The sequence below is a fragment of the Monoraphidium neglectum genome, assembly GCF_000611645.1.
Source record: "Monoraphidium neglectum strain SAG 48.87 unplaced genomic scaffold scaffold01452, whole genome shotgun sequence".
Taxonomy (NCBI): domain Eukaryota; kingdom Viridiplantae; phylum Chlorophyta; class Chlorophyceae; order Sphaeropleales; family Selenastraceae; genus Monoraphidium; species Monoraphidium neglectum.
The window spans coordinates 3,340-14,925 of NW_014012176.1; the positions used below are offsets into that span (position 1 = coordinate 3,340).

The 11,586-nt window shown below is 66.6% G+C and overlaps 2 protein-coding genes across 2 annotated transcripts; both read right to left on the reverse strand.

Annotated features, from left to right (window-relative positions):
• Nucleotides 1-271: 271 nt before the first annotated feature.
• MNEG_7926 (hypothetical protein) lies at nucleotides 272-8,118 on the reverse strand (the record flags this gene model as incomplete). Its single annotated transcript, XM_014043600.1, has 16 exons — nucleotides 272-379; nucleotides 661-741; nucleotides 1,060-1,153; nucleotides 1,328-1,495; nucleotides 1,843-1,957; nucleotides 2,215-2,281; nucleotides 3,253-4,186; nucleotides 4,567-5,120; nucleotides 5,346-5,427; nucleotides 5,651-5,777; nucleotides 5,998-6,175; nucleotides 6,321-6,395; nucleotides 6,637-6,723; nucleotides 7,005-7,083; nucleotides 7,494-7,744; nucleotides 8,008-8,118. 16 exons carry the CDS (start codon nucleotides 8,116-8,118, stop codon nucleotides 272-274), a joined length of 3,111 nt encoding a protein of 1,036 aa, XP_013899054.1.
• A 2,160-nt stretch (nucleotides 8,119-10,278) lies between these two features.
• MNEG_7927 (hypothetical protein) lies at nucleotides 10,279-11,529 on the reverse strand (the record flags this gene model as incomplete). Its single annotated transcript, XM_014043601.1, has 1 exon — nucleotides 10,279-11,529. The coding sequence occupies one exon, from the start codon at nucleotides 11,527-11,529 to the stop codon at nucleotides 10,279-10,281; it is 1,251 nt and encodes a 416-aa protein (XP_013899055.1).
• Between the last annotated feature and the right edge of the window lie 57 nt (nucleotides 11,530-11,586).

The window sequence follows — 11,586 nt, forward strand, 5'->3', positions numbered from 1 at the left end:
GTCTGTAATGCACATGAAACCGGCCCCGCCTGCTGCGGTCGCTGCAACCGCCGCCGAGGCATGATGGTTTGGCCCACACAGCGACAGATATGCAAGGTCGTCAGTCGGAATCCCGCTGAAAACCGCTGCTCGCTCGTATGCCTGCTTGGCTCGGAGCTTCGTCGCCCAGTCGATGGCATCAGCTCCAGCGGCCCAGCAACAGTCGCCAAGCCGCCCCGTGCCGGCCCTCCGCCGCGCCCCGCGGGCCCCTTGCGCTTGTCAATGGTTCGCGCTACTTCGACATGAAGAGCTCGGTGCACAGCTTGCGTGTGTCGTCGGGGCTGGTGACGGCGTGGCCGATGGTCTCGTCGCTGGTGAAGATCTCGTAGTCGTTGCCGCCCTGGGGGTTGGGGTTGAGGCCAGGCCACCGCCACGGTGACGGCGGGGCCGGTGCAAGAGCTCGGGAGAGATAGCGTCCAGGCAGGAGAAAGCCGCGACGTAGCCAAGCGGACGCCCAAGCGCACGGTTTTGCTGAGACTGGGGGTGCCAAAGCCCTCGGGCGATGCGCCAAGCCTCCTGGAGGCCTGGCCGCGGCCAGCACGGGCGCGCCCGCGGCAGCGGCCGACGGGCGCAGCGCGCAAGGCCGCGCGCGTTGCTGTGCCCCCTGGGCTGGGGCCCCACCTTGAAGGTCTTGTCCCCGAAGAAGTGGATCTCGTCAAAGTCTTTGTTCACAAACTGCAGGCAGTAGGTCTTGTCCCAGCCCTGGGGTTATGGCCAAGCGCGATGTGTGTGTGTGTGTGTGTGCGCGCGCGCGTGCGCGCGCGCGTGCGCGCGCATTGTGTGTGTGCGCATGTGCGTGTGCATGTGCATGTGTACATGTATGTGTATGTGCACGCATGCGCGCGCTTGTGTGTGTTTATGTGATGAGGGGGTGTTGTCAAGTCAGCAGGTGCAGGCGGGCAGGTGCATGCTGCCAGGGCCGAGGGCGCAGCAGCCACATGCAAGGCAGTTGGGTGGGGTGCGCTGCCGCTTCGAGGGCGTCGCGACCCGGGCTGCACTATTCTGCCCGACACCCCTCACCTGGGGGAACACGTCAAAGCTGATCTGGCCGCCGATGGAGTAGGTGAGGCCGTAATCCGCAAACTCCTCGCGCAGCACCTCCACAAACTTGGGCCTGCATGAGAACGGCCGATGGCACGCCGCACGGCTCTCAGCTCCTGCCGCTAAGTGCAACGCAGAGGCTGGCACCAACCCGCAGGCCTGTGCCGCAACACGCCGACCATGGGTGTGCGCGTGGCCGCCGCCCGCCGCGTGCAGTCCGTGTGTTGCGGCCCCGCGCGGCACGCACCTGACGCCGGCCTGCTTGTCGTATACCTCGAACGCGTCGCGCTCCTCCTGGCTGCAGTTGCGGCCGATGGGGGACACATTGAGCATGCCGTTGCGGAACTCGATGAAGGTGCCGCGCTTGATGGGGATGTCGAGGTCGGCGATGTAGTGCAGCACAAAGTTGATGAACCTTGGAGGGGGGAGAGGGGCGGAGACATGATGCGGCATGGTGTGTTGCTGCTGCTGTTGCTGCTGCTGTGCTGCCACTGCTGCTGCTGCTGCTGCTGCTGTTGCTGTTTTGTTGCACGCACACGGAGCGGGCGCGATTTGTGGTTCAAGGCAAACGGCTTGGTGGGCATGAAGGGGATGATAATGCAAGTGCAGCTGCGAGCAGACCCACAGAAGCGGCGTGCGCCGTGCTGGGGCGCGCAAGTCCATGCAGCCGGCCTCTCTGGCGCCGTGCGTGCCGCCGGCGCCGCCTCGGCCGCATGTAGCGGCACCAACCGCCGCGCCCAACTGCCCCGGCCACCGGCTCACTTCTTCAGCTTGTCCTCGCCCAGGTGCACCTTGAGCGACTGCACCGCCAGCAGCTTGCCCGCCTTGTGCGCCACCAGGCCGTTCTCGCTGAACACGTAGTCATACACCTCCAGGGCTGTGAGGAGGCGGCATGGGGAGGCAGCATGGGGAGGCAGGTTCGAGACGTTGACGACGGGGGTGGCGGTTGGTCGCATGGCCGGCCGAATAGTGAGCGGTTTATGTGGGCGGGCTGCGTCGCGCGGACGGTGGGCGAACGAAGGGCTGGGCGCGGTGGAGCCAGGGCATGCGGACTGGCGGACGGGTTGCCAGAAGCACAGCCAATTCAAGGCAGCATGCAGCACGGTGCGCGCCGGGTGCGCTGCGAGCGCGCACCATTGCTGCCGAGCTGCTCCTGAATCTTGACAAGGTCGGAACCACCGACGATTCCTACGGTAACGTACTGTGGACGGCCGCGAGCGCGGAGACAGGTGAATATTGATGCGGGCCGGCAACCGCAGTTACTCAGAGTCCCCAGCACAGTGGGGCATCGATCGCACCTTACGGAGCTCCTGCAGGAATGCCAGCAAGTCGCTCGTAGCCTCCTGCGGGCAGGGCAGCACTGGGTGAGCTCAGCGGGCCCTGCCGCCCTCCAAGCAGCGAGGCTTGATGGCCCACCTTGCGGGGAACCGTGAGAGTTCCATCCACATCAAACAGTGCGATTGTACGAGGGTGTGCGGGCGCCATGGCCTCTGTGATTGAGCCGACGCGCGGGAAGAGGCACGCGGCAGACCTATAGGACGTGGCTATATAGGTACAAGGTGTATATGAACAAATCGGGACCCTCGGGCTCGGAGCCCGATTGGTAAATGGGTACTCAACAGGCGATGCACACGGCATCCGCCGCTGCAGTGCACTCGGCCCCCATTATCCCAAGCTGCACGACTAGAACCGAACCGACAGAGGAGGCGCATGTTTGATGTTACAGAGGGCATACAAAGTACATGCGAGCAGAGGGCATACAAGGTACATGCGAGCACAGTCCAGTCAAGTCGTGCGCCGTCAACGGCCACGGCCGCGCCCCCGGCCGCCGCCCCGGCCATGCCCGCCATGATTTCGTCCACCCCCACCGCCGCGGCCGCCACCCCTTCCGCCGCCACCCCGGCCACCCCTGCCGCTGCCGCCGCGCCCGCCGCGACCGCCACCTCCTCGCCCGCCCCGGCCGCCGCGGCCGCCTCTGAAGCCCCGTCCCCGCTGCCGCTCGTCGCCGCGCCCTGGCCGCCCGCCGCTGTTGCCGCCGCGCATCGCCTCGGCGCGCGCCTCCTTATGCAGGCCCGCGTCGAATGCGCGCTGGAAACGGCTGCCGCCGCCGCCGCCCTCCCCGAGCCCATCGTCGCCGTCGCCATCCTCTCCCTCCTCCTTTCTTGACCGCACCTTCTTGTTCTTGCCGCGGTCATATTCCACGTCCCACTCGTCCCGCCGCCGCCGCCCGAGCAAAGCGTCCTGCTGGCGCTGCAGCCGCGCGGCTGCGGCCGCCTCGGAGGCATCCTCCGCGCCGTCCCAGCCGCCCGGCGCTGCGGCGGCGTCGCTGGAGAGGAGCATCAGAGCCTCTAGGCCCGTTGGCGCCGCGGGCCCGCCGCCGCCCACCCCGCCGCTGAGGCCGCCGCCCTGGACAGCAAACGGCTCGCCGCCGTCCTGCTTCCGCGGCTGCTTTTCCCGCTGTTGCGGCTGCGGCAGCTGTGGTGGCTGATGGTGGTTGTGGCGCTCCTGCTGCTGCTGCTTGCCCTGCTGCTGCTTGCCCTGCTGCTGCTTGCCCTGCTGCTGCTTGCCCTGCTGCTGCTTGCCCTGCTGCTGCTCGCCCTGCTGCTGCTTCTGGGCGGCCAGCGGTTGCTGCTGCTCTGACGCCCGCTCCCGCTGTTGCTGCTGCTGCTGCTTGAGCCGCAAGGGCGCCGGCGCAGGCTCGAGCGGCACTGGCTGCGGCACGATGCGCCTGGCACGCTTTGCAGCGACCACCTGCTGCTGCTCCTGCTGCTGCTGCTTCCCAGGCTCCAGGTGTCCGTTTTGCCCCTCACGCTCTGCCCGCCGACGCTTGCCGCCGGCCGCGACTGCAGCCTCTCTCCCCGCCGCCGCCGCCGTCGCGGGCTCCTCCGGCCCGCCGCGCTGCCCAGGCACCAGCTGGGCGCGCCCCGCCTCGCGCCTGCGCAGGGCGGCCTCTTGCTGCGACCTCTGCTGCACGAAGCCCTGGAAGATGCGGACGTGCCGGCTGAAGCTCGACATGCCTCGCGGCCGCAGCAGGTGGTGGCTGGGGATGCGCAGCGAGCGCACGGGGACCTGCACTTTGCAGTGCACGGTTTGAGAGTCCTGCGGCCTGGAGGGGGGTTGCGGGCGGTGAAGCAAAAGTGTCGGTTAAGGGCGATAGCTGGGTGTGCGGCCTGCATAGACAAGAAATTGCAATGGAGCAGATAGGGAACAAAACAATCAACAAAAGAGTGGTCAGCACTCGGGGTTTCTGAGGCCCCAGCACGTTGTCGTCAGTGTCTTTGACTCAGTGCCCAGTGCGTGTCATCCTCCCACCAAGATGCCGTTATCGCGGCCCGACAGAGCAATCTGTGCTGAAAGCCAGCAAACAAGCCACACATGCCATGCAACACGCACATGCTAACGGAAGAGCGAATTCAAGCGCAAGGCGAGACAAGTTGTTCAGCAGCTCGTCCAACGGAGGGCGCCGGTCCTTGCAAGGTAGCTCACCCCGAGGATGGGCAGCTGCTTTCTGGGCTAGAAACACCGTTGGCGGGTCCATCTACAACAACAACGGCTGCGGCGCCAGAGCCCGCGCCTGCCGCCACGCCGTTCCCGACCAAAGTGTCCGCACCCGCTGCTGTCCCTGCCTTGAGCCGCGCCACGCCACGCTGCTGCTGCTGCTGCTGCTGCTGCTGCGGACGCTCGGCGTTCGCTGGCTGCTGAGGCACGGCCGCGGCCGCCGCGGGCACCGGCTGCTGCTCCTGCCGCCGCTGCTGCAACTGCTGATCCCGTGCCTGCGCCTGCACAGGAGCGCCCGCCTGCCCGACCTTGCTGCTGCTGTCCACCCCGTTCCGAGCCTCCGCGCGCCCCTCCGGCACGACGGCGCCTGCGGGTTTGGCCGCGCCGGCCTTGGCAGCCGCCGCCTTGCGCTCCGCCATAGCCAGCATCGCCGCGGCCGTGGCCGTCGCGTCGCCCGCGCCGACCGAGGCCGGCGTGCGGGGGCTGCGCCTGACGTAGAACAGTATGTAGGCCTGCTGCCCCTCCACCGCGCGCTGGCTGACCTGTGGGCGCAGCAGCGCAGGCATCGACAGCGTCATTGTGGTGGGTGCCGATGCCAACTTGAGGACTCAACCCAGCGCGTTTCCCTCGCCCTCTTGGGCGCATAGGCGCGCAGACGCCGTCTTAGTAGCACGTAATAGTCACGGCTCGACGCGGCACAGCGACCTGGACTTCTGGCCTGGGCATCAAGACGATGTGATATACAGTGTGTGAGTCAAAGCCCGCACCTGCGCCACCCGGTGGTCATCACAGAGGTGCCAGATGCCGTTGCCGGCCTTCACGTAGCACACGTAGTGGCCAGAGTGCAAACTGAGGGAAGCCGCAGCGCAGGGGCCAAAGGGGCCAGACCAGAAGAGGGCGGAGGCGTGTCTGAAGCGACAACATGTGCCGGATGATGTCAGCAGCAAGCAAAATCACGTCCGCGACGCTGACGATGGCCACCGCCGATGTCAGCCAGATGCTTCCACGAAGAGCTAAGGCATCAAGGGCTGCCAGCACATGCGGCTCGTGTTTGCAAATACGGCCCGCCCACCTGTGGCCGTGGTGGACGAGCACGCCGTACAGGTCGTACAGCTGCGGCCCACAGGCCGGCCAGCCGCTCATGTAGGGGCCCAGGTCCAGGTCCGTCCCAAACTCCACCCGCTTTGACAGCTTGTGGCCTGAGACGTGGGGGAGGGCGGGTGTTGGTGTGTGTGTGTATGTGTGTGTGTGTGTGTGTGTGTGTGTGTGTGTGTAGGGCAAACCGCCGGTGAAGCGAAGACAGGTTAGCTAGCAGGAATGCGCGCCGTGACCAGCCAAGAATGGCTCTCGCGCCCCGCCGCAAACCCGTCCACCCACAAGAGCACATGGCGCGGCCCCCGCCCGGCCGAGCCGGCTCACCGCGCCCGAAGAAGTCGAAGCGCTTGAGGTGGACCGCCAGCACGTTGGGCGCCTCCTCGATGGTAATCCGCTTCTTGGCGCGCACGAGCTTGTTGTTTTTGGGGCAGCGGTAGCGGTTGTCGCCGTCCAGCACCTCAGCCGCGGTGAAGTGCTGCAGCGCGCGCTGCAGCGTGGCCGCCTGGGGGATGTGGGGGCGGGCGCAGGCGTGTGGGAGTTGGTGCGAGCGGCGCCGTGGCTCCCACCGACGAGCACGGGGCGGCAAAAAGCGGCGCGCGCTGGGGACACACGGCGGACACATTGCATGTGAGGAAGGTGGGGTGCACCTGATTAATCTCCAGGGAGAGGTCGAGGAAGGGGTCGTAGGTGCACGACTCGTAGTCCACGCCCTCACACTTGATCTGGGCAAGGTAGACCGTTGCAGTGTGTGCGCAAATAGGCTGGGATCAGGCGGACAGACAGTGCAGGAGAGCAACACACAGGCACCTGAGGGTTGCCCAGGGCTAAGCAACAAGATGCTTCAACAGCGAAAGCCGCGCGTGCTTGCATTCAAAGAGCCAGGCAGGCACCGAGACGCAAGTGAAGGCCAGCGGGGCGAGCGCTCACGCGCACGCATTCGCCTTGGCGGCCGAAGGGGCGCACCTGGCTGCGCAGGCGGCCGCCGAAGACGCGGTGCACAAAGGTGGTGGTGGCCAGCTCCTGCGACGGCTTCTGCTTGAGCCCCAGGCCCTGCGCGGGCGCGCCAAGGGGCGGCCGTCAGCGGCGGCTCGCCGTTGCGCTGCAGACCGCCAGGTGGTCGCTCCTGGAGCGGACGGAGGCAGCGCGGCCGGCTGTCTCGAGGAGCGGGCGCACGCAAGGCAGCGGATGCAGGGTAGGGGCACGGCCAGGCGCCGCCGAGCGCGGCGGGCGCGGCGCGCCGGTGCAACGGCGCGGTCCCGGGCGGGGCAGCGGATGCATGAGGTGCTGGCTCCTGGGGCGGTACAAGTTGGGGCATGACAGCATCAACGCACCTTGAGCCAGGCCTCGTGCATGGCGTCCACTAGGCACCGCAGATACTCATGGGCATCCTCCTGGCGGCCCAGGCGGAAGCTGCAGGGAAGTCGGCAGAAGGGGCCAGGCGGGGGGTGCGGGTGATGAGGGAGTGCAGGCGCGTGCTTTGAAAGGGATCAAGGCATGGGGCGGCCGCGTGAGAGGCGGCCAGACGCTGTGTGTGTCAGTGTAACTATGACATAATGGGTTGATCACGTGTCGCCGTCCTCCGGAACGGAGGGGTTGGCGGCTCAATACCGTTTCGGTATCATCATCCACACACATGCCTAGCTGCAGTCCATACCGCCGCCGCATTGAGGCGTTGCGCAAACAATTGATGCCGCCTGCTCTCCTGAACAACAAACAAGAGACGTGCTGCCGCAGACCGTCTCAACAAAACACCCTGCATGTCGCGAGGCCCCCTGCTGTTCCCAGCTGGCGCGCCCGGCGGCTGCAAGCAGGCCCCTCACCGCCGGTTGATCGCCCGCAGCCCCTTGGCGTGCAGCGCCGGCCGCGCCGGCGCGCCGCCACTGAACGCGCGGCGCACCAGCTGCTGCGTCGCGGCGATCGGGTCGAAGTGACCGGGCGGCGTGCCGCCGTTGCTGCGTGGCGCGATGTCGCGCTCAGAGAGGAATAGTTGCGCCAGCGGCGGCGTGTGCGTGATACACTGCAGCACCGAGTTCATGAAGCAGGTGTTACCCAGGTTGATGAGGCCCACGCCCTGCGCAGCGCAGAGCAATTTTGAAGAGAGTTTTGGATGCTGTAGCACAGGGTCAAATGACAGCTTCAAGCACTGGCAGCCGCCGGATGCCAGGCACACGTGCAAGTGCATAGCCCCGTGATCTAGCAGGGCAAGGATTGGTGTCTCGAGAACAACCTTATCATGGACGGCGTGATGCAGCTGCCAGGCGGGGTGTGTGGCCCAAGACTGACACAAGCAGCAGTGTTACTGCCGCCGCCCCGGCGGCGGCTGTTCAAGCTCACCGCGCGCTTGACGGTCGTCCAGCGCAGCACAACGCTGCTTTCTTTATAGAACTCCTTGACCTTGACGCCATTGTGCAGGGCGTGGATCTCGCTTGTGCGCAGCCCGGGCATAGCGGAGACCGCTGCCCCGTCCTCACGCGGCCCCGGCTTATTCAAAGGTACCAGCAACCCAAAAGGAGTCTGCTGCCCCGTATCCCGCACAGGGACAAATGAGAGGCGCCTGTACCCAAGTGTCTGGGATTGCTGCGCTCCGTACATGGAGCACAGCGAGCTGAGGGCCCCTACTTCATCACACAGGAGTGCGTGATCCAGGATGAATTGGCAAGCGTGGGGTGCGCAGTGCCTCCGTTGTTGATCTCATGCCCTGGTGAGTGCACGGCCGCTGGTCCAGTTTCTGCATGGCCTGCCATCCCCAGTGGCACGCAGCATGCGGAGCACCGGCAACTCAGCAGCTTCAAAAGCCATGAAACCACACCATGCGGCACTGATGCCCTGAACGGTATACCTGGGGAGCCAAAATGACCGATGATTGTCAGGTCGCAACAGACACGTGACACCTGAGTCAGTCACCCACGACGCTTCTCTTCAGTTCCTCGCAGCCACCCCCGCAGGGCCTGCGGACTGGTGTGCTTAGTACTGGTGTACAGTCAATTGGGCAGCATATCACGGCTTTGACCCACCATCCGCACAAGCCCGCATCGATTGTTTTGTCAAGGCCGACACGCCTGATGACAGATTCACGTGCCCCTCATGCTGCTGAGGCGGTACACAGGCAATGTGCCGCCCACCTGCACTCATCGATGCACATCACCCAAAGCAACCACAGGCAGCACCCACAGGGCAGCTCAAGGGCCATAATCTTTTGATTTACAAATGCTGTCTATTGCAGTTCAGAGGAATTACCGTCGCTGTCAACAAGCCGCTCAACAGGTGGCTTTCCACCGTGAATTCTGCTTGCCGCGGCCGGCTGCCCCCTCAGAGGCGGCCAGCCGTGCGGAACCCATGACAAACAGAGTGCAGTGCATGCGCGCCGATAATCCTGCACAATTCAAGGCGTGTACAGGCGCGCAGCAGCTTGGAGATGGAAGGATTGTTGATTGCGAGAAAGAATCGGCAAGGGTTTGCGTGCGCTTGGACGAACCGAGATCAGTGAGTGTGAGGGAGCCCCCCCTGTGCAAGCAGGGGTTCTCAACCTGCAAGCGGTCCGTCCTGCTGAATTCCCTGGATGGGGCAAGTCGGCTAGATTGGGGAATAACGCTCAATCTAGGCAAGCGCGGCGCCGCACCCCCCAGCCCCTGCAAGGAACAAAGGCCGGGGGTCGGGCAAACCCCCAGGTGCTGTGGATGTGCATGGAAGCGACCTAAACGCATGCTGCTGGTGTGCACCACTACATGCCATGCCACATAACGCGCGTGTGCGTTGCTAAGAGATTGACTAAGAAACGCGCTCAATACCGCCACAACCACACCACCTGCTTGGTGTTGCTGCCAGGATCCGCGCCGCCACAACACGTTTTGGGTACTCGTTCATATGCATGGCGTTAAGCAGAGTGGTATGATGTTGAAACGTCCCGAGATGACAAAGCAATCCATCCTGCCGCCGCCACGGGTGCAAGGTAAGCGACGCACCCGCATTTGCGGCACCTGGGCAGCAGTATGCAGGCGGGCGGCTCCCCTGGCCATCAAAAACGCGGCGCTTGGTATGAGGGTGGGCGCTTAGTGTGTGCGGCCGTTGTGATCAATCAGAGAATGTTCTGCACCCTGCCAAGAGGCCACGCATGGTAGCAGCGGCCTCTGGCTCGGCTGCACCATAGGTCTGCCCTTCAAGCCCCGACTGTCGCAGTCAGGCGTTCGGCTGCTTTGCTGCAGCAGCACGCAGCCTTGCGTGCATGGGGCCGACATGGGCCGTCCTCTGGCGTGTGCACGGGTTGTAAGCAGGCTGCTGCATGTGCTCATGGTACAATATGCGCCGCGGAATGTCGGGCGCAGGGCAGGTGCGCCCCAAAGCCATTTGAAGGTGGTTGCTGGGCTTGCAGAGCTATGGTATGTCGCATGCGAGCAAGTGTGCTTGCCCCAATTGGGTGGGAGTTGGAGAGGGGTAGGGGCATACGTGCGTTGCGACTGCGGCGCGGTACCACATCCTCAACAAAGTGGTGGTGCCGCAGCGCAGCGCCGGCAAGACCCAACGTAATGCCAAATTTGCGTCGCCTGTGCACGCACAGGCTCCTCGCATCTCGGCCATCAGGTGGGCCGCCCATCCGGCGGCCCGCGCTCAATCCCTGCCACCACCCGCCGCGGCCGCCGCCACGGCCGCCGCCGCCGCGGCCGCGCCGCCGCCGGCTCGCTCGACCGCGGCGCCGACCAAGGCGGCCAGGCGGCGCTTGTAGAAGATGATGGAGTGCTCCCTGAACACGACGAGCGCCAGCTCGCGGTTGAACGACCAGGCGTCCCCTGCGTACCTGTTGTAGGCCTGCAGCGGCGCCACCTGCGGCCGCAGCCCCTGGTGAGTCAAGATCAGCTGGTGCCCCACGTGGCGGTACGGCGGCGGCCGCAGCGCCATGACCAGCCACGCCTCGAGCACGTCCAGCGGCGCGGTCAGCAGCGCCGACCCGAGCCCAGCCGCCCGCGCGGCCGCGCGGGCGGCCGCGAACGCCCAGGTGCCGGGGCGCGGGCGCGCGGCGCGGGCGGCGGCGGCGGCGGCGGACTTGAGGTGGGCGCGGGCGCGGGACGCGAGGGAGAGGCGGCCGGCGGCGGCGGCGGCAGGCTCAGGTTGGGGGAGGTCCTCCGCCGGGTCCCAGGCGATGGGCTGCGCCACCCCGTCCGCGCCCGGCGCGGCCGTCCCGCCGGGCCAGCGCCATGCGAGCCAGCTCGCAACGTCAGCAGACCCACCGCCGCCACCAGTGTTGGCGCCAGCCGCGCCGCCGCCGCCGCCGCCGCCATTGCGGCAGCGCCCACAGCCGCGCGACGCGGGCTCGCCGCCGTAGCTCACATAGGAAGCGCAGTCGCACGCCGGCTGCCCGCCAGCGGCGGCTGGGGGCCGCGTTATGGACACACGCTCGCCCATGAACAGTCGTGCGAAGCTGGCAAAGCTGCGGCTCGAGTGCACGCTGGCCGAGTCCATCCGGCGCGCGTTGGCGCCGCTGTCGCCGCCGCCGGGCCCGTCGCCGCGATCGGACGACGCCTCGCTCGTGCTGCTGTCAGCCGGGCTGGCGCCGCCGCCGCTGCTGCTGCCGCTGCCACTGCCGCTGCCGCAGCCAGTGCTGCTGCCCTCTCCTCCATACGCGTGCACGAGCGGGCTGGACTCGGCGCGCCGCAGGGCCGAGGTTGGGGCGGCCACCATCCCGAGGACGGAGCCGCTGCTGCTGCGGCTCATGCTGAGGCTGAGGCTCTCGGAGCCGGACGCGGTTGCCTCATCCGCAAACCGCACGCACTGCGCGCCGCCGCTGCCGCCGTCGGCGCCGCCACGCGTGCTGCCGCCGGCCGCGGAGCCGTCGATGCCAGCGCTGCTGCCGAGTATCGGCATGCTGCTGAACGGCTTCAGCACCGGCGGCGGCCCCAGCACCGGTGGCGCGTCGACGAG